This window comes from Acipenser ruthenus, chromosome 4 (genome assembly GCF_902713425.1).
Source record: "Acipenser ruthenus chromosome 4, fAciRut3.2 maternal haplotype, whole genome shotgun sequence".
Lineage (NCBI taxonomy): Eukaryota > Metazoa > Chordata > Actinopteri > Acipenseriformes > Acipenseridae > Acipenser > Acipenser ruthenus.
This window is the reverse complement of record NC_081192.1, coordinates 14,965,808-14,991,635: the sequence shown is the minus strand read 5'-3', so window position 1 is coordinate 14,991,635 and position 25,828 is coordinate 14,965,808. Positions and strand designations below refer to the sequence as shown.

At 36.6% G+C, this 25,828-nt stretch overlaps 1 protein-coding gene across 1 annotated transcript in view; it reads left to right on the top strand.

The window, feature by feature from the left end:
- Window positions 1-25,828, top strand: part of LOC117400355 (rho-associated protein kinase 1-like) — a 63,139-nt gene that overhangs the window by 1,542 nt on the left and 35,769 nt on the right. Inside the window, exon 2 of the mRNA XM_034000190.3 lies at window positions 23,943-24,024. Coding sequence (XP_033856081.3) covers window positions 23,943-24,024 — 82 coding nt within the window. The remainder of the gene's footprint in view (window positions 1-23,942; window positions 24,025-25,828) is intronic.

Here is a 25,828-nt window from a genome sequence, read left to right as displayed (position 1 = left end):
GTTATCATAGTCCCTAGCAGTAACTTGCAGAGCAAGCAAGCAAGCAAATAAATAAATAAATAAAGGGTTGTGGTCATTCTGACTGATTTAAAATGTGCTGATGTTAAGGAATCAAGCTCCCTGAATGGCAGACCAACATCTGTCTAAAGTTTCCATCTCCCTGAGTTTACTGTTACTGTGTAAACCATTCTACCCTAATGCTTGGAAGAGAAACCCAAGACGAATTGAGGGCTGGTTATAGACCCCTATTAGCACATCTCCGCTCCTTGCCTAGTCTATGTAAATAGGGTGCTTGTGAAACCACCAAGAGACGCGTTCACAAGGGTGTAATATAGTTTCATTTTCTCGGCTACATTGCCTCAACACAGAATTCATTGATCTAGTTCGTTTCATTGGGTATCTCATGGTCCTGTTTCGCCCTTAATAGCACAGATCCGATGCATTGTGCCAGAGGAAAGATTCACCAGGTGGTTAGTAGCAATTTGCTGTGCACTTTAAATACATGCATTCTTGTCTGAACAGACTTAATAAGCAAATTAGTAAAATGTTAACGTTTTATGTGCTTATTCTTTTCAAATATATTTGTTTCATTTATCAAACAAACAGTGCTCCCTTGTTGTAATTTATACTAGCACAGATATTGTAAGGTGATGGTTGTTCCATTTCCCTCATTCACTTGCAAATGTCATTGTCATAAGGCTTAAAACTGTATTACTGTAACCATGTCAAATAATGCAGTTCATGCAATTAAATAATGCTTGCTTGTGTGCATCCAATTATATATATATATATATATATATATATATATATATATATATATATATATATATATATATAATTTGAGTTGTGCATCCATGATACTGTTTTAAACCCTTGATTGGCATGTAGGCTGATGCTGATGCTGGGGACTGAAACCCTTTGGTCTGGCCCATGCCCAGTTTAACTGATCAAGATATATTAGAACTAAAAATTAAATTGAAATGTGAAATTGGACAAGAACCGAGGGGTCAGCCAGCTTCAATTATTTTGAATTTGTGTCCCGCAATCCAGGATTTAAATTGATGTTAAGTGCAAGCGTTCCATGTCCATGAGTTGAGATCCCACTCCTCACATTGCAACACAGTGCATTGTGGCTTGGACTGTTTTTACCCTTCCTGGAAAACTGCATTGCTCAGTAAATTGATGGTCGTTTAACGTCTTTTATTAAATTGTGATTATTTACATCATAATAAACCATGCCGGTACGACTGTTGGAATGTCTGAATTGAAATTGTTAGCTGAGCTGTGGCTGATGGAAAAATCATGTAATGTTCAGATTTTTTTTTCTTCTTTTTTGCATTGAACTTAGACAGTTAAGTGAGTTCACAAAAGCTGGGCAGCTTGTATAACTTAGAGTCTGTGTGTCAGACATTTAACAGCATTTTGTACTGTAGTGTTGAATTTAGAAAGCTTAGTTAGTTAGTGAACAGGACTTGGGGTCAGCAGATCCTTTGGTTGTCTGATACAGTACCATCGTTCTACTATTCTTGTAACACTGGCAGAGTTTTTTCCTATTCCTAAAATTGTGGGAGATGCATACAGGAGTTAATAAGTAGAACCTAAAAGCACCCATTTAAAGTGGAGGGAAACAGAGTGAATGGGTGAGATTTTAGAGTATGTGTACTATAGATGAAAAAACATTCAGATTCTGCAGTAGGATCTTGCTGAACTATAACTTATAAAGAATCTTGAATATTTTATTTTATGTAATAGTGGTTCAGGCAAACAAAATTTGTGGTGAATTTCATCATGGGTCATTGGTTTTCTGCAGGATCTGCCAGTAGAAATGTTTTGTCAACCTCCTTGTGCCTGAAGGGATCTCCTGAGCAGTACCATGTGTAGCCAGGGGTGCATCTGCTCACCTCCTCATGCTTCTCTTCTCTTTCCCAGCCAGCTGGGAACTGTAAAAAGATGAAGCCATTAATCTAAACTATGGTAGATTAAAAAAAAAAAAAAAAAAAAAGAAACTGAACAAAACTTCAAAAAGAAAAGGGAAGTGCAGTAGATGCCGCTTATTAACAACCTCTCGGTTCCCAGCAGAATGTTGTCATTAACCGAAAGTTGCCAATAAGCGAAAAGCCCCCGTTTTCAAATGTATTTATATGGAACGATATATACTGCAGTACAAATATGGCACTGAAATACATGTTTTAAATGTTAGTGTTAAATGAGAAACATGAGAAACAAGAAATACCCAAACATGGAACTGTTTACTTCATGTGCGTGTAAAACAAAAAAGGGAGTAGGCTTTAAATAGTACAACACAACGATGTACTACAAGTGTCCTTACAGTGAGTAAAGCAAACATAAAAAATATGTGCTGTACTTACAATCAATTCTAAAGAACACAATTTGAAAATAAGAAATTGTCCAACGTTGGATTAACAAGTCAAGGTACTCGGCAGGTCGCTTCCTTTTTTTTTTAGTTTTGATTATGTACCAGAAATAATCAATAAACATAAATGGAATAAACAATAAACATGTACTGCAATGATACGGTTTATCACACCATTGTACATTAATCAAATTATCCAAACCAGAAACTAAGAATCTGAAAGACTAAAGTAATCAATAGAATGTTTAAAATGTTTATTAATTGGTCCACGTAGCATGAAAACATACATTTTCTGTCCTTTTTTGACGTTTAGGTTCCATACAGTAGTCCCAGTGTAGTGCCCCAGTGCCCCTCGTTTGCGCTCTTTAAAATGCCCAGTCATTCTTCAGCTGGAGATGCGTGAGCACTTTCTATTGTCAATTCTAGTTGACAACAAAAAATTGATAACTGGATTGCTGTAGCTAAATGTGCCACATGCACACTGGAAAATTCACAGTTATTTGAAGCAATTTTAAGATGGCGCCTGGAGAGTGAAATCAGGTGATTAGAAAATGCAATATCATTGGCTGAACACACACATGATGTAGAAAAATTGTCAACTGAATTGCTTGAAATAGAGCAGTGGTCTATTCCAGCAACTTGATTGCCAATTGAACATTTGTTGACAACTTGACTTGTCAGTTAGTGACACACAGTCAATTTTGATTGTCAGTTTAGTCTAGACTTTGAGGTTCTTACTGAAAAGACAACAGTGTTGCATCAAGTTAACTCAACTGTCTTAGAATACGTATGGGGTGTGGGACTTAAAATGTGTCTCCTGAGTTTGCCTTAGAGTGCTCTATTAAACTGAGAGTCTCAGACCTCTGTATGTTGAGAATTGACAAACATACATTGGTTATGGACGTTTTCATTGACATGGCAACGACAGTTCTGTTTGATTTAGATGTGGTGCTGTGATTCTGTTCAACCTTTGGTTTGAATGAGGTCCCATGCAAAAGGATTTTGTAGATAAAGCGCATATTAGTTACAGTATTTGGTAGTGTTTGCTTCAATTGCCATATCTTGTGTACAGTATGTGGCAACTGGTTCAGAACAAGGGGCCTCTGTGCTTTTGATTGTGCCTTGTTTTCCAAGCTGCGTTCTTTACCAGAAAAGACATTCCTGATTCGAGAAGCAGTCCTGCTGTACTGCAGTATTTCTCCCACCTTTTTATTTCACTTTTAGGCATACAATAGCAACATGTGCACTATGTGTTGTTTCTGGATATTTAAAATTTAGCTTTGGTCCTTTCAGAGGTTGTGTTAACACAACATTTTGTGTCCTAGATGCAAAATAAATCCATTGGGCGGAAAAATATTTTGTCTTGTGTTCACTGGACACACAGAATGGAAAGGGACACAGACATGCATATGCGTGGTAATCTATTACACTGCAGTAAAATACTTGCTTGTTTACAAAAAAAAAAAAACCTGTTCTGCAATATAACAGCATTGATTAAGGTACACTCCAGTCCTGTAGGTGGCAGCAGTAAGCATCATATTTGGTTTTGCCAGCAATATTAAGGATATTTACTTTTAGGCTCTGTCCACACTACATACAGATCTCGAAAACTGTACTCAAAAACCTTTTAATTAATCCAGGTCAAACTTTAGCGGCCACACTGAAGTACCGTTTCATGTTAGTCGGATATAAAGCGTACACACACTAATGCTATTAGAATAGCTCGGTTACAGTTCCTTGCAGTGCAATGAACATTAGAAATTAATACGATAGTATCCCACCACGCACTGTATTTTATTTTAGAATAATGTGTTATGCCCCATATTAACAGAGGTCCAAGGTTTTTGGAAAAAGTAAATGCAAACACACACACACACACACAAGTAGGGCTTGAAGTTTTCGGGTTTTGTTTTTAATCAGTTGACAAATTTAGCTGATTCTGTTTTTATAATTAAACTCAGAAAAAGCTGTTAATTGCAAAACAGTCTTTGCTTTTACCTTCATGTCTTGCTGACAAATTCCGTGAATTGTTCATCCCCGATCCTACTTTTAACGCGCATTTCATTTTTGCAGTCGCCTAATTTAACGTTGTGCGTTTGTTATTTTCCGCAGTAGTTTAACAGGGGATGTCCTTACAGATTTTTTTAAGCATAAAAATGGATACCTAGTGCAGAGTGTACACTGACAGCAAGTCAATTGTCAATCGGAAGTTTTTTTTGCTAAGCAGTCAGCATCTTCAGTATTCTCATGAAGAAGATTGCTCATCTGCATCTCAGCCATCTGACCGAAGCAATTGCAAGCAGTAGTAATGCACAAAAACACAAACAAAAAATATGTTCTTAGAATTTTGAATGGGAGATGAAGTATCCATGGCTTGTTTATCGAGACGGCAAGATGTACTGTGTGTGAAAGAGCTGTATATAAGCACAGGTGTACAGTTTTTCAAGAATCTTCACTTAAGACACAGCGATGTTGTGGGAGATGCATACAGGAGTTAATAAGTAGAACCTAAAAGCACCCATTTTCTGTTATTGGACTGCAGAAAAATATTAAAACACTCGTTGAAGGCAACACACAGTGCTTAGAATCCAGTCTCGTTGTCATGCGAACGTCTACTGTTAGTATCTATAACAAAGAAAAAAGTGTGTCTGTGTTTATATGTATATCTATACACAGGCAGAGATTTTTTAAACTACTACATGCCATAGAGTTTAAATGATTATAAAAATGTACCAAAATGCACATCCGTGGAGTTTCTTAGCCTTTGTGTTAAAATGTATATTTGATGGATGGGACGCAAAATTTTGGGCATGTGCATTTGAGGAACGCATGAACAGAAAAACGCTGTTCTATGTCCCAAATATTATTTATTTCTTTATTTCTTTACACTGGACTTGAATTGACTTGTGAGTGGAAGTGGTAGTTAAACATTGACATCCATTTAACAAGTGGAAGTGGAGGTTAACTCTTTGCTGCCTACACGGAATGACCATATTTGGTCATGAATATGAACACTTTGTGTTTAAGCACTTGTAGTTTTGGATCCTTAAATCAGAAATTAAACCCCAGTACATCTACAGAAAGGCATTCAGTAGTTCTTTCATGAGGAATCATTGATTTTGTTGTGGGATCTATTTTTTTCATATGAGCTACACCACCCAAAAAATTATCAAAAAATGTTTTAAAAAAAAGTTTTTAAAAACTGCCGATTTTCAACCTCTTTCTAAGTTTTATATAAAAACATAGAGCATATGGTAGCTGCACAATACTTGTGATTGGAAGTGGTGGTTAAACATTGACACCCCTGTTAAAGTCTTAGTCTGCAGGTTAACAGGTCTTTGATTACCTTTGAAAGAGAGCTCAAAGGCCTTTTTGGATGACCTTTGGAAATACTGCAGTAACTTCAAACCAAATGCACATTTTCTGTTATAATAATAATTAGAAGAAGAATTAAAAAAAAAAAAAAAAAAAAAATCTGTTTGGTCATCAAGCACTGTCTGAGTGAAGTCGAGTATGAGCACTTTTGAATAAGCATATTTTTCTGTTTTTTCTGCGTCTGCTGATACATTTTTATGAAGGAACTATTCAGCCACCCACAATAGTTCATTAAAGCTGCATAACTTGGTTAAAATGCAGACACTGTGCTGTTCTCCTCAGCCCTATTTAGTGAAGAGCACATTTGCTGCTGGTCATGAATGCCCCAGGCAGTAACAGGCCCCAAAAACACTTGCCTTGTGTCTACAGTACACAACCACTGCACAGGCAGGGAAATCTAACTTGTAACGTGCAGCTCATGAAGAAACCTAAAGGGTAAGATGTAACAAGCACTTGCAAGCTTTTTTGTCGCTGAGCAGTGCAGAAAATGGCTTTTTTCACAAATTGACCAACGTTAACTTGCAGTTAAAAATAATGTGTTATTTCTTTAAAGTATTAGTATATGTGTCTATTAATGTGAAGGTTTCAATGGGTTTTCCACTTTGATCTGAAGACCCTTTAGGTGAGGTTATTCTGTCTCTTCTTACCACTTTGCAAAACAGAAGAGAGCAAACGGGCCCGGTAACTCGCAAACTCCTGATAATTTGAATAATAATTGAGGGTAGCTCTGAGGCTCATGACTTGGTGCAGTCCAAAATGCACAATCTGCCAAAGACAAAGCAGTTATCATACCTGCTGTAATACTTGGTGGATAAAAATGACTTTTGGAAAATTAATATAAACAAAGGGAAATGCATTTTATAATTGACAATTTTTTTCCATGCCCAAACCCCCCTCCCCACCATATGTATGCTGTTAAGGCCTCTGTGTAAATAAATGAAAATGTACTTCACTGGAAAGGAACTCCCTGAGGTAGTAAACTGTACTTATTTCTATTTTATCAGTAAAACTTTCCACCCCAAACCCTGCACATCACAAAGTCATGGTTCTTAAAGAGGCAGTCTGTCTTAGAAGATTTTACACCACTGACCTACATTTCTAAACTCAATTAACTGTCTCAGCACTTTACAGACAAAAATACATTTAGATAACTAATGAAATGGTTGGTGTGTTACTGTATACTTAAAAATAATGAACAACTGTCATAGAGAGACATCTTAAAATTAGACCAGTTTACTGGTCTCGACTAGAAGGCCCCAACAGTCTGTTAAAACCTTTTGGTCAAGTGTGGCCAGACAGATGCCTTGCTGTTCAATTGCAATGCATTCATTCAGGTTAAGTTGTCAGTCTATTCATTAACACTGCTGAGTAAATTTAATTGCTTCACGATTTCCTGATAGGCCCTGGTTCTGTGAACTACTCCATGCTATTTCTGCCCAAGATTCAGCTTACCTCAAGCTGTGCCAGTCAAGTTACTAGCTGCTTGTTTGCCTCCTAGTTCTGAAGTGAAGAGAGCAAAATTAACACTCCCATTGCTTAGCAGTTTTAAGGCGTTCCAGATTTTGCTAAAAGTTTATTTTATAGTACATTGTGTGCAGGTTGTTTCTTATTGCAGATGTCATTTCGTGGAGTTTGGGCGAGAGGCCCGCAAAGCTAAACCGTTCTGATGTGCGAAATGATGTCTCTTGTATAGTAAGAAACCCTACACATGACATATTACCTTATTGTAAATTACACAAATGAAGACTGTACTCCGGAATAGCTTTAAAATGAATAACTGTATTTTTGTAAAACATTTTATCCCACCCTCCACCATGGTCGTGAAATATTTCAGTCCAAAATCAACAGCCACAGTCCCTGAATGATGTGTGTAGGCCTACAGGTGCTATGTTTTTTGAACATTGAAATTAGGTGCAGTGTTCTATGCACAGGATGAAATCTGTACATGTAAATCTGTGCTTTTATAAAGTCAAACTTGAAGTCTAATTAAAAGCGCACAGTAAAACATGGAATTCTATTAACTGCTCTGCAGAAGTCTTTATTACAAGATTTATCTGTCCAATGCTTCGAAACCTATTTCTGCTTATGAATCTTGGATGGTCACCCTTGATGCTCAACATTAGTTAAAAACACCACTGTAATTATCAGTTTCGGGAAAGTAAATCTTGTATGTCTAAGTGTAGGTGTGCCATATATACTGTAGTAGACAGACAAACACACAGGCCTAAATGAATCATTTTTGGATTTTAGGCATAACTGATGCAATTGATTGAATCTGTTATGTCTGGTAACTGTTCTTCTAAAACAAGATGACTGGTTACAATACTTGTCAGAACAAGTGTTTTTTTTTTCTTGAAGAATGAAATTCCTAGTTTCCCTTTTTAGGGCAAGTAATTTACGCCACAACAGAGAAAATGTGGTTTATGCATAAACGGCACTACGCTTGTTTGGGTAATATTGTTTAATGTAAGGTGGGAGTTGGGAACAGATTGCTGGGGCATGTATAATTTCATATCCGGAATTAAGTCTGATTGATGGGTTTATGAAATGTACAGTACTGTAGGTACTGACTGTTTGCAGGAATACTTTTTTTTTTTTTTTTTTAATTGAGACTTATTTAGGTCTACTTCTAACTCCAAACAGACATTCTGTACCAGATGCATCTTTGGCTATTGCTTATTGTTAAGGCTGGGATTTTGTCACAGAAATTTGTACTAAAAATCACAGAGTAGTTACGGTACATTTGTTCAAAATCACAGAATAAGGGGGAAATGGTGTGTGGTGTCACACTGATGAAAATCCAACTATGTTTTTTTTTAAATACAATATACCTACATACAAATAAAATTAGTCTGTCTATGTTGAAGGCACATCATACAGGTGTTTACTTTGTCTAATTGTAGATTTTCACCACTCAAAATAGAAAAACAGTCAGATTGCAAGTGCGTCAAATCCATTATCAAAAACCTTAATCTGTAAGCAGCAGGTAACTCGTCTGTGTTTACCAGGATGGATCCCTCAAGGGATACTTATTTTTTTCAAGTGTGATTATTATTTTTTTTACTTGCAAAAATACACTGCATTAAGGGCAGTGGTTTGGGATGTAGGCCTTGGTTAACCCCCCCCCCCCTGCTTGGGGTAGAGTTTTGCATAGTTTTCTTCAAATTTATATTGGTTTGTCTGATGCAGTGCAGTATTGTTTGCGTACATACCTACTCTGTCTGTGTGTGTGTGAGTATACAGTACATACACAGCTTGATTTACACAATAGTATTTGTGTTTCTATTCATATAGTTCACTTCTTTGTCAAAAATGCCAAAATAACATACTTTATGTACTGAAAATGTTCTTATTATAAATGTATATTTCGATGAAGCAACCGAAAGTAATGTTTCTAATTCACTGAAGTAACAGAATTGATTTGTTGGAACCTGTCTGGAATGGTTGGCTGGGATTGCCGTTCCTTGCAAAACATTCTCCTTTTCTGTACCTGTAGTGTTCTTCCAATGGGAATCTGTTCATCAGCTATTCAGAGGAGGTTAAGTAACCTTGTGTTGGGCCTTCGAGACACCAGTTTAAATGCAGTAGGAGTGGCTTACAGTAGTGTCTGGCTTCAGTTTGGTTTAAGGAACTGTGTTAAAAAATAAAGGTAATTAATAATTGACATTCCCATTTTATATATATAAACTACAGTAATACTGTACACAAATTGGAGGACAAATTAAAACAAACCTGTGGGCTAATTAGAATAACCGGAAAAAACACTTGTGAGAAAAGCACATCTCTTCATGTCATTCTCTTTTCAATGTGCTCCAGCTTTATCGCAGTATGATCTCTCAGTCAATTCTCTGGACACAGCTATAGCATTCTTGCTTAGACAAAGCTACCGTACACTATGCATTTAATAACGAAATAAATAGTTTGTTCGTTTGTGACGAGACCAGCTACCAGTCCACAGTGATGTCTAAAATTATATTGATTGTGTTGGAGCATCTACTCATCGACTGCAGTTAAGAGACAGAATGTAAAGACTTGAGTGTTCAAGTAAGAATGATGCTCTGGTGTTTTGACACGCATTATTATGTAAAAGCAGCACACTGTGTCTCTCTAATGTTGCAGTGAATAAATTGCCTTGAGGCTTTTGAACAGCATGTCTGTCATCAGGAACACAGCTGTACTGTAGAATATGTCTGTCATCAAGAACACAGCTATACTGTAGAATATGTCTGTCATCAGGAACACAGCTATACTGTAGAATATGTCTGTCATCAAGAACACAGCTATACTGTAGAATATGTCTGTCATCAGGAACACAGCTATACTGTAGAATACTGCATGAAATTTACTTCACCCGAAGTTATTTGGCAGATGACATCCGGAGTAAAAGTTTTCATACACTATGTATTAGGTACCTGGAAAACAATAAGACTATTAAATGTTTTTTAAATGCAAAATATTAGCATCTTTCATAAATTGATGCCAGATCTAGAGTTGAATGGTTAAGCAGGGATGGAAATAAGACTCCTCCTAATGCATAGCAGTATCACCTATTCCAGGTTTTACTACAAGCTTGCTTAGCCACCATGTATAGATAACAAGCCCAAGTATGTCTTATTAAACAGGAATGAATCAAACTGCTATGCAGTTGGAGTTTTATTTCTATCCCTGCTAAGGCAGTATATGCAATATAAACCAAACCAGTACATTGTGGCACCCAGTACTCTTGTACCTCGTTTTCAAGCTGCTGGTCTTGTATGGCACCAGAAGAGCCTGGTATAGATTCCACTGTAGGGCAGGGGCGTAGCCCCAGGCAGGGATGGGGTAGAGCCCTTAAAAAAACTGACGTCACAAGTCTATGAACCAGCAGAGCACAAACCTGTAACGTAATATTTTATTCATTTTAAATTGTTGCAATATCTTTTTCAACAGCAAGCTAAGAATATAGCTAGCTCAGTGGTTCTTTTTTACCACTGTGCATAGTTCTTTAAACTTCTTAACATTGGTGTAACAAGAAGCTCTGCAAACCTCGATTGCACCATCCCCTTTGCAACTGCCTCATTCAGCCTGGGGACAGATTCGGATGTCCTGTGAGTTTCACGGCTTGGTCCTGGTAGTGCTCATCCAAAAGGGAAATGAAAATGCTCCACGCATTGAGGCCCTCGCGGTCTGCATGCAACCGTGGAAGCAGGGTATTAAGTATAAAGGCCTTTTTTCACTGTCATTAATTCACTAGCTGCTTCCCCTTTTGACTGACATGCTTTCAGCCAGTAAAATTGACCCAAAAGACACTGCGGAGGTGAGATCCACCAGGAAGTGTAACAGAAATCCTGAGAGGCATAGAAACTGAAAACTAGTTGTACCAGCGGTACAATCTACAGTTGTACCAGATACTATGTTTTAAGTTGAAAATACATTTGCTATACTATGTGTTTCTTTCAGAACTGCACATTGGAGACCATGCAGCTAATAGAAGTGCAAACAAGATAATTATAGAATCATTTTGTTGAAGCAAATTTATTTAGGATATTACATATTACCTTTTTTATAGCCTTATACTATACACTACTACTGTGTATTTACATAAATGCAACATAAGGCCAATAATACTGACAAACAAATACATTCAAATATGCCTTTCTTTTAGTTACGGTCATAAATAATTTTTCAAGAACAAGAATTAAACACTGCAATATCAGTTTTCCAGTGAACTTCCATTAAACATCATCCATACATTTACAATCATAAGAACTTAAAACAGACAGCTTAACAAGTTAAATCTAGGGGACAGGTTTTCTGGATCATGCTGTAAACCTTGATTAGAAATCAAATTAAGTCTAGGCTCCTTGTTCATTTGAGCCCTTATTGCAGTATTGCAGGGGTGCCAAACTCGTTTCGTTTGGTGGGCCTGATCCGATGATACCCTGGCGCTGAGTGACACTTATAAAAATACAAACCCAAAACCTCAAAATGATTGTATTATTATTATTATTATTATTATTATTGTCTGGGACAAATTGTTGTGCACCCATTTCTTACCTGAACATTAGGTCAATCCTTCTTTCTTGTTAAACATTTTTGAGTTGACATGGTTCTCCAAAGATGGAAAAATCACAGTGACACTGCCAGTGAACATGTGTGATTGAAAATTCCTGGAAGTGCAGTCTAACAGTGTCCCTCCCTCTGTTTGCCCTTCATTAACCAATGATACAGTACGTCTCTCTCGTGTCTTAGTGCTGGGAGGTTCACAGTAAACAGAATGGCAACAATATTACATTATGATAATGAGTCATTTTCTCGCAGGATGAGATTAGACAGAATTAAATTGAATTGTGACAGAACAGGATGTAGATCAGATGTGCTGGTGCTGATGGACACCGGCGGCAATGACAGACGGGCTTACAGGCAACTTTTGCCGCAATTTTTTTATTTGGCATTGCCGACGGTGCGGTCAGTTATTTCACACCGTGTCAGCCCAGTTTGCTCCAGATGTGCTGGTTCAAGCAAAGGTCCCAGGTATCAGGAAACAGAAGTAGCAGTCACTAATATTCTTTGTCTTTGTCTTTTGGTGACTGGTAAATAAAAAATGGATCCACATCTCTTTTTTACTTTGTTTTACCTTTTAACCTGTACCGTATGTAGCCTTCTCGTACAATCACTAGTTAAGATTCATTAGCTAGCTATGACAGTAGGAGTGAGGCTTATTACTGGTATTTTTGGGATAACTCAGTCAGTTCATAGTTGATTTAGCACCTTGCCTAGAATCCGGGTATCTGATCATTTTACGAAGACATCTTAACAAGTTCTGTATGCAGGATCGTGGATTTGTCTGTCTCTTCAAAAAAACACTTAGATTTTAGGATATAAACATTTATCTTGAATTGCTTTGACGAACTTTACCTTGCTGCTGAACCCAAATGCATCTGAAGGACTCACACTCATACAGCAGTTGTTGATATTAAATCTGCCATAAATTTGTAATGCTTTTTAAATGTGCATCTATAAGTACATGTTGGTTTTCTCACTGCAGCCCCCTGGCACCACTGGTTGTTTTGTATGTTCTGCTGTTCCATCTTGCCATAAGACATTTTTGTGAGAAATCGTGGATGGATAAACAGCTTAACCAAAAAAGATCTGAAGAGTCTTGTAAAAGCTTTAGATTGTACAGATATAAAACAGTTGAAAACTGAAATTGCAGGATCTTTACAGTATACAGTGAAGTGAAGCAAACTGAATATGCAAAGCATATCTAGGGATCACTTCTAACACAGAACTGCTTTGTACCTGAATTTGCCTATATTATGGCAGTTAACAGCTGTGCAGTGATATCAGAAACTTAAGAAAAGCTTTTGACAGAAACGTTACTATTTACTTTTGTGTTTCAATAATATCAGAACCCCCCCCCCCCTACAGTCTTGTTTATTCATCAAAAATGTAGTACAATCTAACAAGAAAACACAACTTTTAATAATTTTATAGGCTTTTCAAGTACCTCATGTTCGTTGATTTGAAGCAAGCTTATTTGGCTAAATGGTTTGTATGCAACAGGACAATCGGTAGCATCTCTACAGTTTATGCTGAAGTACCATAAAAAATACCAAGTGATCCTGAGTAGGGGCGTAACAGTTCATCATATATCGAAGCATGATATTTTCTTTCACATGCTATATCGTAATTGATGTATGCATGGTATGTATTGTGAATCAATACCAAAAGTACAATATTCCTCATTGTATTTTACCAAGTGGTTCTTGAATGAAGAATTTTGTTTTATTATGCATCATACAAGTAGGTATCAGGGCCATCGCACATATTGTGATACAGATCTTATCACAGTACGTATTATATAGGGACCTTAGTGTATTATTACACCTCGAGTACTAAGTAGAAGTTCTCATCACTTCGGCATCTTCTTGTCTTGAAGATGGAGATTAGCAAATCAAAGTCTAGCAAAGTAGTCGCAGTACTTGTTTTAACAGTCTTGTGTTTGTTTAGAGTTCTGGTTAAAGAATGTTTGCTGTAAATGTGGAAGCTAGTTTGTTGTACTGTTGCCCAATATGAACCTCTCCCTGCTCTACTTTAGGAAGGTAATAAACATGCTTAGAAAGCAGCTTCCTAAAAGTTCACAGGGTAAGCTGTGATGCAAGCCTGTCTACTAACTGAGTACTTTACCAGTGCTTCTTAAATTATTAACTACTTTTCCATTTAGTTTTTTTTTTTCCAAACTGATCAGCAGTTTCAGCATTGGCCAGATGTTTTTATGACTTATTTGAGCGAACTGGATAGCCAGCGTCTGGAGCATTTGCTAGTTAACAGATCAAAAGTCCAAACACTGTTCCTTCATACTGTAGATCCCAGTTGCCAGATATGCAATGTAATCCAAGAGACAACAAACATAAAGAAAAGGAACATGAGAAAGAAAATGAATACAAAACTACTATAGAACATAAAACATTTTTTCAAACATACATGGGCTCCATTGATTTCCAGTTTTATTCAAAGGTTCAACTCATTAGCACTTACTGTACAGAAGGGTTAACGAGATACAGTAGCAGTGATCCAGTGCTTTTACTGGAGCCTAAAGATCTACGTTAAAGTAATGAAGGTTCCAATGGTTTTGTTGAAAACAAGGCAACTATTGTAACTTATTTCGAATAATGCATTGCAGAAAAACAGACGCGCTCCTCTGTTTCAGCACACTGAAATTCTTTGGTTTTACTGTAACTTTCATATCACTTTAAAGGAAGCCATTCATGCTGTTTGTCCAATGATTTTCCAGTTGTCGTGTTTCTATCTTTTATAACGTCCTTGATTTATCAGTGACTTGGTGCCCCAGTCTCTGCCCTTGCTTGAGCATGTTATATTGGCCCTCAAGTGTAAGTTATGTGGCTATGAATTTCAGTAAGTTTAAATTGTGTAATAAGAAAACAAGACTTAATTGGAAGCCAAATAGCTTGAATGACAATTTTTATTTTAAAACCTTTACTAGGTAAGATTAAAATTATTTTACAAGTGCGACCTAGCCAAGAAAGGCAGCAGCAACGCAATAAATCATGGCACAAAAACACAAATACAAAAATAAAATACATAAGACACAAACAAATCATAATAATACAATCAACAATCAGTGAAACAGTCAACAATCAAATAGTAACAAACAGTAACAAGTCTACTCAACTACTTAAAACATGCACAACTCTCAAGTAAATAATTGTGCAGCTTGCTCTTAAATTGTACTAAAGTCATTCGGGACTGCAACTTAAGTTTAGATTGTAAATCATTCCAAGACCAAGATGCAAAATAGGCAAATGATCTTTTAGCAGCCTCTGTACGCACTTTAGGAACCATGAAATTCAAAAATGTGTTTAATCTAATACTGTAGTTACAAAAAGTGACTATAAAGTATTCATTTATATATGGAGGTAATTTACAAAGAATAGCCTTATATAACAGAATATACCAAGGCAAGGCAAGGAGGTCCAGCCAACCAAACTATATAACACACAATGATGAGTACTGTAACTTGAATTCGTAATATCTCTCAAGGCTGCAAGGCTGGAAATGGGTCTGTAATTGTTCATGTCAGATGGATTTCCTGCTTTTAAGAGAGGAGTAACATAGGCCGACTTCCAGACATTAGGCAGTTCATTTGATTCAATTGAAAGATTATACATATAAGTAATCGGTTTAGTAATAACTACAGCAGGTATTTTTTAATAAAAACGGATCTAGGCCATCAGGACCTACCAGCTTCTTACAGTCAATAGCTTGTAGAGATTTTAAAATATCACTTACTTGAAAAGAACAACATTGAAAGCTGGATGAACATGGGGAGGATAGACTGTTACCACTGGAGTTGCATAGGAGTTCAAAATTAGAGGCATCACTGTTTGATCTTTAAAAATATGACCTGCTTTATAGAAATGCTCATTAAAGGCATTCAGCATATTAATCTTATCAGAAATGATTGAATTTCCAGATACTATTTGCTGAGGAAAACTACATGAATTTTTACATTGCAAAAGTTTAATTGTTTTCCAATTTTTAGTATGATTATTAAAATCTTCAGTTGTGAGTTTAAGATAGTAATCTGATTTAGCTTTCTTAATTAAGAAGGTACACTTATTTCTGAGTTCTTTAAATTCACACCAGTCCTGTGTGTTTTTGGTCTTCCTAGGTTTAGCCCAACACGTATTCCTTTGATGAATAAGTTCATCAAGATTTGAGAGAACCATGGATTTTCTCTGCCTTTAATTATGAACTTCTTAATAGGAGCATGTTTATTAGCTATTAAAATAAACTGCTGTTGAAACACCGACCAGAGCATCCTCCACTGTTGGAATTAACATAATTCTAGCCCAGTCAACCCTACATAGATCATGTAAAAATGCCTGCTCCGAAAAATATTTGAAACAACGTTTAAAAACAATACAGAGATTAGATTTAGGAATTTTAGTGTCCCTAACACATACAATATTACAGTGTTCACTCAAATAATTTGAAAAAATTCCAGTTGCAACATATTTATGTACAGAATTTGTCAACATAACCTCTAATAAAGTATCACTACCAGGTTTTTTTTATCATTAAGTCTAGTAGTGTCTATTAATTGAATTTGATTTAGTGAGTTAGAGTTCTGTAACCCCTTCTGATTTTAGAGTAAGCCTGTCCCAGTTTAGATCACCAATTAAGATAATCTCTGAATCAATTAATTTAGATAAAACAGCTGATAGGGTTGATAATGTTTAGGGCTGTGTCCGTAGGTTTGTTCGCTAGCCACTGATTCGAAGATTGTTTTAAACCTTCGAAGGTTCATCAGACGGGTTCTCGCACTCTATTGTTTTTTTAAAATGTATTAAAATCTGCCACCAAACGTAGCAACTCTACATGGCGCCGCTGTAGTGTATGAAGCAGGGTATAAAGTATCCAGAGCAGTGGGCTCGTAACTCTAGGCTGTATTGCTTCAGTAAAATATGTACTGAATACCTAGTGTACTAGACAGTGTAAAATGAGTTCTATGGTAGAATATGTTTGAAGCATACAAAATATACTCTAACACTAATAATTGTAATTTAAAAAACGGAGCACTGTCCACCCCTCCCCGCTCCAGCTCATGTTATCCAGAAGCAAACCTGTAATTTCTTCTCTGCTGTTTGGGAAAAAAAAAAAAGTTGAATGCAAACTGTGCAAGTGACTCGTATCATCATGGAAGCATAACCAATCTCTGGGGTCACTTGACAAGCGTAAGTTCATATTATTAGTAGTATTTTTAGTAGTAGTAAAATGTGACTGATAAGCTGCTTGGCAAGGTGACTGTTAAATAAAGCTTTGTCCACTGAAGTTGGTGCTGCTGCAATGCAAGCTTACTGTATAGATTGCAAGCAGGCTCAGTTACGTGTAAATAAACCACGTGTATTTTTATTTAAATTATAAAAATATGATTATTGTTCTATATAACGTATTTATTAACTACATATGAATGTTTCCATTAAAATGGATTACCTGTAAAATAATAGGATTTTCAATCAAATATAAACAAGTAGTATGGTGAAGTCACCCAATAAATTATGCAAATGAGTACCATCGAAGGTTCTAACCTTCCTTTGGTAATGTGTTCCGAACCTTCGAAGGTCAAAATGTACCCCTTGTAGCCCTAGTAATGTTTCACTAACTGCAGAAGGAGGCCTAGAACAGCCTATAACAGTTAAGGGATTATTGGAACCCCTAGGCTGTTAATATTGGTTTAATATTAAATAAAATACAAATAAAAAACAAACTCAAATACACACACTCCCTATTGCTGCTGCTATCGCTAACTTGGATTGAGACTTTTACATTATACTAAACATATATTCTATAAATAAACATATAAGGAACTGCTTTGGTCCACGTCCAAGACACAGCCCTGCACTTATCGCGCTGCACATTGCGCTGTGCGCAGCGCTTGCCTGCACTGCTGCTTTTAAGTGTCCACCAACTCTCGTGAGATCTCAGCTGCCACCAGAGATCGAAAAGTTATGTAGTCAAGCAATTCAGGTAGATGTAGACCTTTTTAAACACAGTCAAATGTTTTAAGACAGAAAATAAAATATAAAACTGCAAGCAGTTTAATACAGTCCTGCACAGATACTGAGAAAGTGATAAGAAGAAATGTACATAACAAAACCCTAACAAGTCTATCTTTAACGTCAGCTTACAAAAATAAGGTTACTAAAGTTCCCAACAACGTAGCTAATCCAGTTCACGTCCATTTCCTGGAACAAAAAAGGTAAACTTCTTGCTGTCTGGTTTAATAAAGTTCTCAAGCAGTGTAGCAGTGTAGCAGAAACACTGTAATAATTGAATTCATGGGCAGCAACAGGGAAATGCACTTGTTTGGCAGCACCGCAGGCAACTGGTGCATCACATCAGATTCAGCAGCCAGTGGAAATCAAGTGATTTTCAGGGAAATGTTCCTGCATTTGTGTTCATTTCTTAGCACAGTAATATAACTTGTTCCAATTCTGGTAAGTACAGTAGCTGTAACCAAGATGGGGGTTGGTTTGTCAATCACTGAACTAATAGTCTCTATTGGGAAGGTAAACAGGATACTGTACATTGCTACGTTACTGTTTGAGGAAAGAGTAATGGTTTGAAAGTGTGCCAGATTTACTTTACAAGTGTGTCGACTCAAAAAATGCTTATCTTTTATGACTGCATACTGCAGGCTTTAAAATAATAAAAAAAGGTATTTGATTTACTGGAAAGAGCTGAAGGAAGTACAGGTGTGCTCCTACTTAAATCTGTAATTTGCTATTATCTGTCTTATCTGTTCACGTGGGATTTCCACTGTTGATAAACCCAACGTGTCAAATAAAAAGAATGCTAATTTGTCTAATTTATGGGTAGGTGGAAAGGTGGCTTATTACCTGTCATATGGAAGTGATTGTGGATTTCTGTTTAAATACTTACTGTACAATGAAACCTCAGGTTAAAAGTAAGAATACATGGATTTCTGGGTGAGACCATACATGTGGACATGTAGTCCAGTTTTCAATTGTAATGCTTATCCAGTGGTCCTCCACAACTAGGAATTTGTAGTACAAGTGCTTCATAAACACAACATACATCTTGTCAATTGGGAAGACCCGCTCTGCATAGAACATCTCCATAGCAACAGTGAAAGCGGTTGTTGGATTTTCCACTCTGATATTTCAGGTTTTCTATATTCACAGCAGTATCAATGTAGATTGTAAATGAAGTATTGAGCTTCATTTACAGCATGGAAGTTGAACGATAAGGGATACAGTATTGCACAGCTGTTAAAAAATGAGCATGGAGTGCAACCATAGGGTCCTTCTGGATGAATATGAAATGTATGACCATATTAACTACAATTAATGTGTGTGCTTCATGAAAGAAATTGTTGGTTAAAATGTTGTAAATTAATGTTGCGAAAACGGAATCTTTTGTGACGCAGATAAAACTGCTTCTGGGACCTACTGTAAACAAGGGCTGGACTGCCTTATTTTGTATCCTTTATTTGGCACCAGTCCTAACTTTGTTCTTATTCTAGTTTAACGGTTTTCTCCCATGCAGAGGTAGAAGTGCCCCATTGGGAACCATGCTGCTTTTGTGCTCTGAATGCTGATTGGAACAGATTTACGAAAGGTACAGTTCGATTGTTGCAGCTACCTTATATAATAAATATAATTAGGGGAGCACCGATAATCTGTAACCTATCGGCATGGCACCGATATAAGGGAAAGAAATACAACCGGCTAGTGGCAGTTACTGTTATTTAGCCGATAACGTACTTCAATGTTCATGCTTGAATTTAATGTTTGTTCAGGCGCGCTTACTAATGACACATGAACACTGACACTCATTTTCCCAGTGTTGTGTAACGTGCAATCAAAATGCAGTAAATACGTCTCAAAAGAGCGGTGTTTGGATTTTTTTTTTTTTATATCTGAAGACAACAATAGGATAGTGAGTTGTGTGCAGCAGAACAAACAATGCTAGATTAAATCCAACGATGAACTGCGAGTAGAATATTATTCTGATTAAAAAAAAAAAAATAGGTTGAATCCTAAATAACATTGATAGTTTGTTGTTTTTGTTTATTATTATTATTATTATTATTATTATTATTATTATTATTATTATTATTATTATTATTATTATTATTATTATTATTATTATTTGTAGTTTAGAGTACATGTAACCTATACAGTTACCAGTCTAACATTCACCCTAAGTAATGCTTTGTAGTTGGTTTCAGGCTGACAAAACTGTAATAAATATAGGGATATTTTATTATTTGTAAGAAAATAGTTTTAACCAGGCAAATTACTGTTCAAATGCAGCATCGATGCACGGTTAGTTACAGCTCTGCCTCTGCACTGTCTCTGCTCCGTCTTTCTCTGGCAGCTTGGCATCACCTCAGCATCGATGCGCAGTGGGGTTGCTGGTACGTGGTGAGCCGAGGACACCCTGGCCGACCTAAACCCTACCCCCGGAAATGCTGATCAGACCCCTGTATTTTTTGACTTGACAAGCAACAGTTCAATGCTGTTGTGGTTGCTGGGTTACATGTTTCCTGATGCCGTGGAGTGTTGTGTCGTGCTTGCTGTTGCCAGGATGTGTGATGCCGTAAGTGAGTGAGTGGTGGTGTGTGTACGACAGAGACGCCATCTTAAGTATTATACAGCGCGCAGCACAATAAACAAGCTCTGTGGTTAATCTACAATAACACTGTTTCGTGTCAGTATTGTACGATACAAAAACATAACTGAGGTTGTGTCTTTGTAAATGCATATTTATTTGTTTTATTTTTTCCTCAAAACGAGGGTGGTAAATTGAGGGAATATAGTAGTGTACACCCTATACCCAAATATACATTGCCATCCATACACCATGATATTGATATGATTCACATCCACCATACAGCAAATCTACGAATGAGTGTTCTTATTTAAAGTAGTGTTTGCATTGCTTTATGTCACTCTTATGGTTCAGGAGTTGCTTGATACCTTGTTAAACAAGCACTATTCTTTACCAAGGCACTTCATCTTGCTTACAATGCCAGGTATGTATCAACTTCCATCCTCTCCTAATAAAAGAAACACTTAGTTCTTAAAAGTAAACACAAAGCACTGCCGGGATTCATAATTGGAAACAGAATCCATTCTGCGACTCTGGACAGGGTTTTTCACATCTCATTGGGAACTTGTTTAGCCGCATAGTTAAAATAGCTCTCTGACGCGTGATTGCCTGTTGTGGAATGTTGCTGTAGCAATTCAGACCAAACTGTGGTAGGAAGTTATGCAAACATCATGTACTTCTTGAGCAGGGAGAGTGTTAGCTTTCAGTGAGCAGTCTAAGCAGTTAACTTTGAAAACTTAAATGCATTGTCACAAACTGAACTGTATAAATTACTGTTGCTCAGTTAATGCATGTATAAATACAGTAGTATGCACTGTACACATTATACATACTTTACTAATCTAAATGATGCATCCTGTAGTGTATGCTTAGCTTTCGTCATTTGTCAGCCAATATAAATAACCTACTTCAAGGTTATTTTATGATGTGGTAGTAATAAAATGTTCTGACAACATGCTGAAAAGATGCCAGACTGTTTTTACTAGGTGAACTAGCCTTTTAAGAAAACAAATGCTATGAATGAATTTTCAGCTCGGAAAAGGTGAATTCTGTGATCAACTGCTGTTGGTATTTCTTGTATGAGTAGCAGTAACAAGAAAGCTTTTGCTCAGTAGTAGTAAACAATTAATTGTCAGTGTATTCATTCTAGTATAATACCCAGCTTACACTTGCCCCTGTTGTGACGTCTCTAAGCCGTCTTTTTTAGGTAGTGTAAGCACAGCCATCCAACTCGGTCTGCAGACAGGAGGTATGTGGAAAATGCCCTGAGGTCTGCTTTCCTTGCTATCAGCATTTTGGCTCTTGGAGCCATTCTAGGTTTAATTCTCACTTTGCAACTTTAGTCAACACTATGAATAGGTTGTTTAGTTCCAGCCTGATATTCAGCTGCCTAACTTCATTCTGTTTGTGCTGAGCAGAGACCGGCAGTTTGCTAGTATGACGGCAGACTGTGCGATCAGCGTTCTGGTGAATAAGAACCACAGATCTGGGATGTACAGTACACGTGATTTATTGTTCTTGTCTGAAACCATGCAAAATAAAAGTCTGTTAAGTTCTGTATTTTTTTTCAGTATCTGCAAATAAAAAGGGAGTTGTTGTTACCATAAATGTACAACTTTAGGGAAGTCTGGAGTGGAGCGATGAATCCTTCTGGTATTTTGGAATGTTAAACTTTTCTCTTTGTGGACAGAGTTTAAAACAGTCCTGGTTGAACGTAAAAAATATACAGAACTTTACCTCTTTTTACCCCCGATTTGAGCCACTCAGGGACCCCTAATATCTGAATTTTTGTGTTGAAATTTCCAATTTAAGGAACAGTGTTTCACTTTAAAACTTACATACAGTATGGCCTTATTTAACAAGGAGTTTTCATCTTTTTGAATTTACACCAATATGTAAAGGTAATGTACACCATGACTAGCTTGGCATGCAGCCAAAGACAAACAATGTGCAGTACACTGTACGGCAACAATGATTGGATACACAGCCTTCAATATTTGAACAACACCATATACCGGTCATCACTGATGTACCATCAGTGGCTATGGACACACATTTCTTTAAGTCAACATTGTACTCCTTTAAACACTTCAACTTTATTGTTCAGGTGTTCTGCCACCTTCAAGATTTGAGACAGTTTTTTTCATTTGAACAGTCAAATTGATTCATCAATCAAGAAGAAATAAACTGGATAGTTTTGATCAAAATGAAACCATGATGCTCAATGCAGAGCCGCTTGCTGCTTCATTGGGTCACGGTCAATTATGATTATCAATAATAATCTTTCAACGCTATAAAATTATTGCTGCAAAAAAAAAAATCATGATTTATCGATATTATCGATTATTGTTCCAACCCTATTCCATACATTATTAAAGGTACAGTAATTGTTATTAATACCTGTTTGATTATCCATACAAATTGATTATTATCGGTCCCAATTAGATCGGATAATTGACTCTACTATATGTCACTCTTCAGTGCTGAAAGGGTAACTTAATGTCATCTTTTAATATTATGTATTTGAAAACGCACTGTAAAATGTGCCTGTTAATTTTCACATGAAGTGAATTATTAAATTATACACAAATCTAGAATTAAGAAACATTTAAGAACACCCCTAAAATAATAGAGCTTTAAAATTATAGTTGAAATATGCAGTACAATAACATAGCACTCATCTTACTCTATTGTCCCCACCCCTCTCAGGACTAAGGACTAAATTCTCAAGGCTGTTGCAATTGACCAGTACAACCAACAAAGTAGAACTTTCCTTGTTGCCTTTCCTTTGGCACAGAATGTTATCAATACAGTCCAGCTGTACACAAGGTCCACCATCATCGCTATGGTGATGCCACTGACAAGTAATAAAATAGTGTATGTGTGTGCGTGTAGCATCTGGCCGTGTGTGCTGATAGTTATGTATGTCTGCCTGTAAATGTGTACTCTACAGCATTCCCAACAAAAGCAAGACGTCTTTCTGACTGTGTGAGTGTGTGTTCCAAATCTGGTATCTTAAACCTTGGAGAGCTATTGGCACAGCTTGTTTGTTTAGTGGCACACGTTATAAACACCTCCTCACAGTCGTGTGTGTGTGTGTGTGTGTGTGTATGAAGTGGAGGAAATACAGTATCTAGGTTGAAAGCACCCTAAAATCTTAAAGTAACTGGAATTATGCCATGGTTTTACAATGATATGTAATATTACTGTACCTAGCTCGATATATACGTTTGCTATAGTAATTCTTACAAAGTACTGTAGTTTACGATTCCTCACACTTCTGAGAGTTTTATAGTGTGTTTTCTATGTGATTTGTACTTATTATTGAAAATAGATAAGACATGATGGTCTTCAGTGACTAACATTAGGTCATAGTAAATCATACTATATCTAGAGCCAGTGTAAAAATTTGTCATGCAAATTTCGGACTTTCCTGATTTTGACAATCATAAGTGAACTTATTCATCTTATGTCATTTGGAGTCCAGTTTTTATGTGAAAATGGTACCAAGTGTATGAAATGCCCTAATGAAATGAATTGCCTGTTACAGGACGGTTTGGATGCTTTGGTTTACGACTTGGATTTTCCCGCCTTGAGAAAAAACAAAAGTATTGACAACTTCTTGAGTAGATGTAAGTACACCATTTTCTCTTCTTTTGCTGTGGTGTTCTGCAGAGAGGTGTAAGTGACCACTGCTCTTTTTTTCACATGGACAAGAAAATGGTTCCAATGCCTTCAATAGCTCTTAATTATATTATGACTTGTACTGTGATACTTGAATTGTATTTGCTTACGATTGTAAGTCGCCCTGGATAAGGGCGTCTGCTAAGAAATAAATAATAATAATAATAATAATAATAGACTTTTTCACAGCATTGATATACTGTACTCCAATCTTAAAGCTGCAGTGGACGTTAGTGTCTTCCAGATAGTCTAATGTCTTAAGGTCCAATTTCTTACCCCAATACTTTTGGGGAGTCAATATTCCCCTTAGCCTTTTAAAACATTACATTTATGTCTTTTGGTAACTTTGAAAAATGTCTCATTCAAAGTCATGGCTGCTTGTGCAGGTGCATCACCAAAGCTAGCCTCCCCCTAACTTCCATGGATCTTGTTAACCATTGTCATATTCTGAATATAGGCCACACTGACCTGCAGCACTTACAGTAACAAGGTACATGTCTTGAAAATCTGATTCTGATCAACAAGAGCATGATCATTTATTTGAAATTCTACTCAGGACTAGGGAAGACCTGTTCTAGTAGTATACGTCACTCAACTTTAGACCAGTAAACTAACTAATCTAATAAAGTATACTCATAATTTGGCCTACATATACAAACAAGTCAGTATAAGACACAAACTACTATCTGTAAATAACAACGAGGGAAAAATAAATGCAGAAAAGTTAGATAAACTATACTAGATTATTTTTCACTGTACAGTACCACCATTAAAATCTATTTCTGTTGCAACAATGACCATTTTAGAACAATCAAATGCTTTCAAAGTGGGCTGATCATGGAAATAGTTTTGTATTTCAGTCAGTCGCATTCCCAGTTTTTAATGGTCCTTTTGGAGTATTTTTAGATGAATTGAACTTGAAGGTTTTTTCCATGCATTCCAGTCCCAGAGCTGACCCACGTGAATAGAAAATAATCCCTCCTTTTTTTCAGCCATGACCAAATTTGGTTGAATCTTATCTTCTCTCAAGGGAACCTAAAAATGGTTTCTGTTGATAGTGTCCCAGCTTATATAAATAAGTGTAATACATACCAACTATAAATGCTTTTTTCAGCAAAGCAGAACTCCATGTAGGAAAATGTGCTTGTGTATCCTCATTTCACAAGAATGTGAAATCAAATCTGCAGGAATAATTTTACTGACGTTCTCTTTGACTTTAATAATAATGTATTTGGCTGATGCTTTTTTCCAAAGCGAGTTACAGTTAGTCATTTTACATACATTCTGGTATCTATATAGTAGGGTTTTTACTGAAGCAATACATTGCTCAAGGGTACAGCAGCAGTGTCCTGGTATTGAACCCAGGACACTCCGGTCAGCAGTCCAGAGCCCTTGCCACTAGTCCACACTGTGTACATACTTTAATCACAAATTCATAAGGCACAAAAGATCACGCAACCTTTTTGTGAGAAGGTACCCTTTTTCTATACTGTACTTTTTCAAAGCATTTTTGATTGCCTGTCAGGCAATTTAAACACCTTTCAGAGGCGTTCTTTTTCTTTTGCACTCTTTTAATAGTGGTTCAGTTAGTGATTCCATTTCTTTTTCATATTTTGTCCAACCCTTGTAATTAGACATGTTGGTCTGATGCAGCAATCCTTAATTTGTGGTACAGTAGGAAACTGTAGGGTATAATATTAGTAACTGCTGTGCTCTGCCAAGACACTGACTCTTTGTTTAATCTTAGGTAAA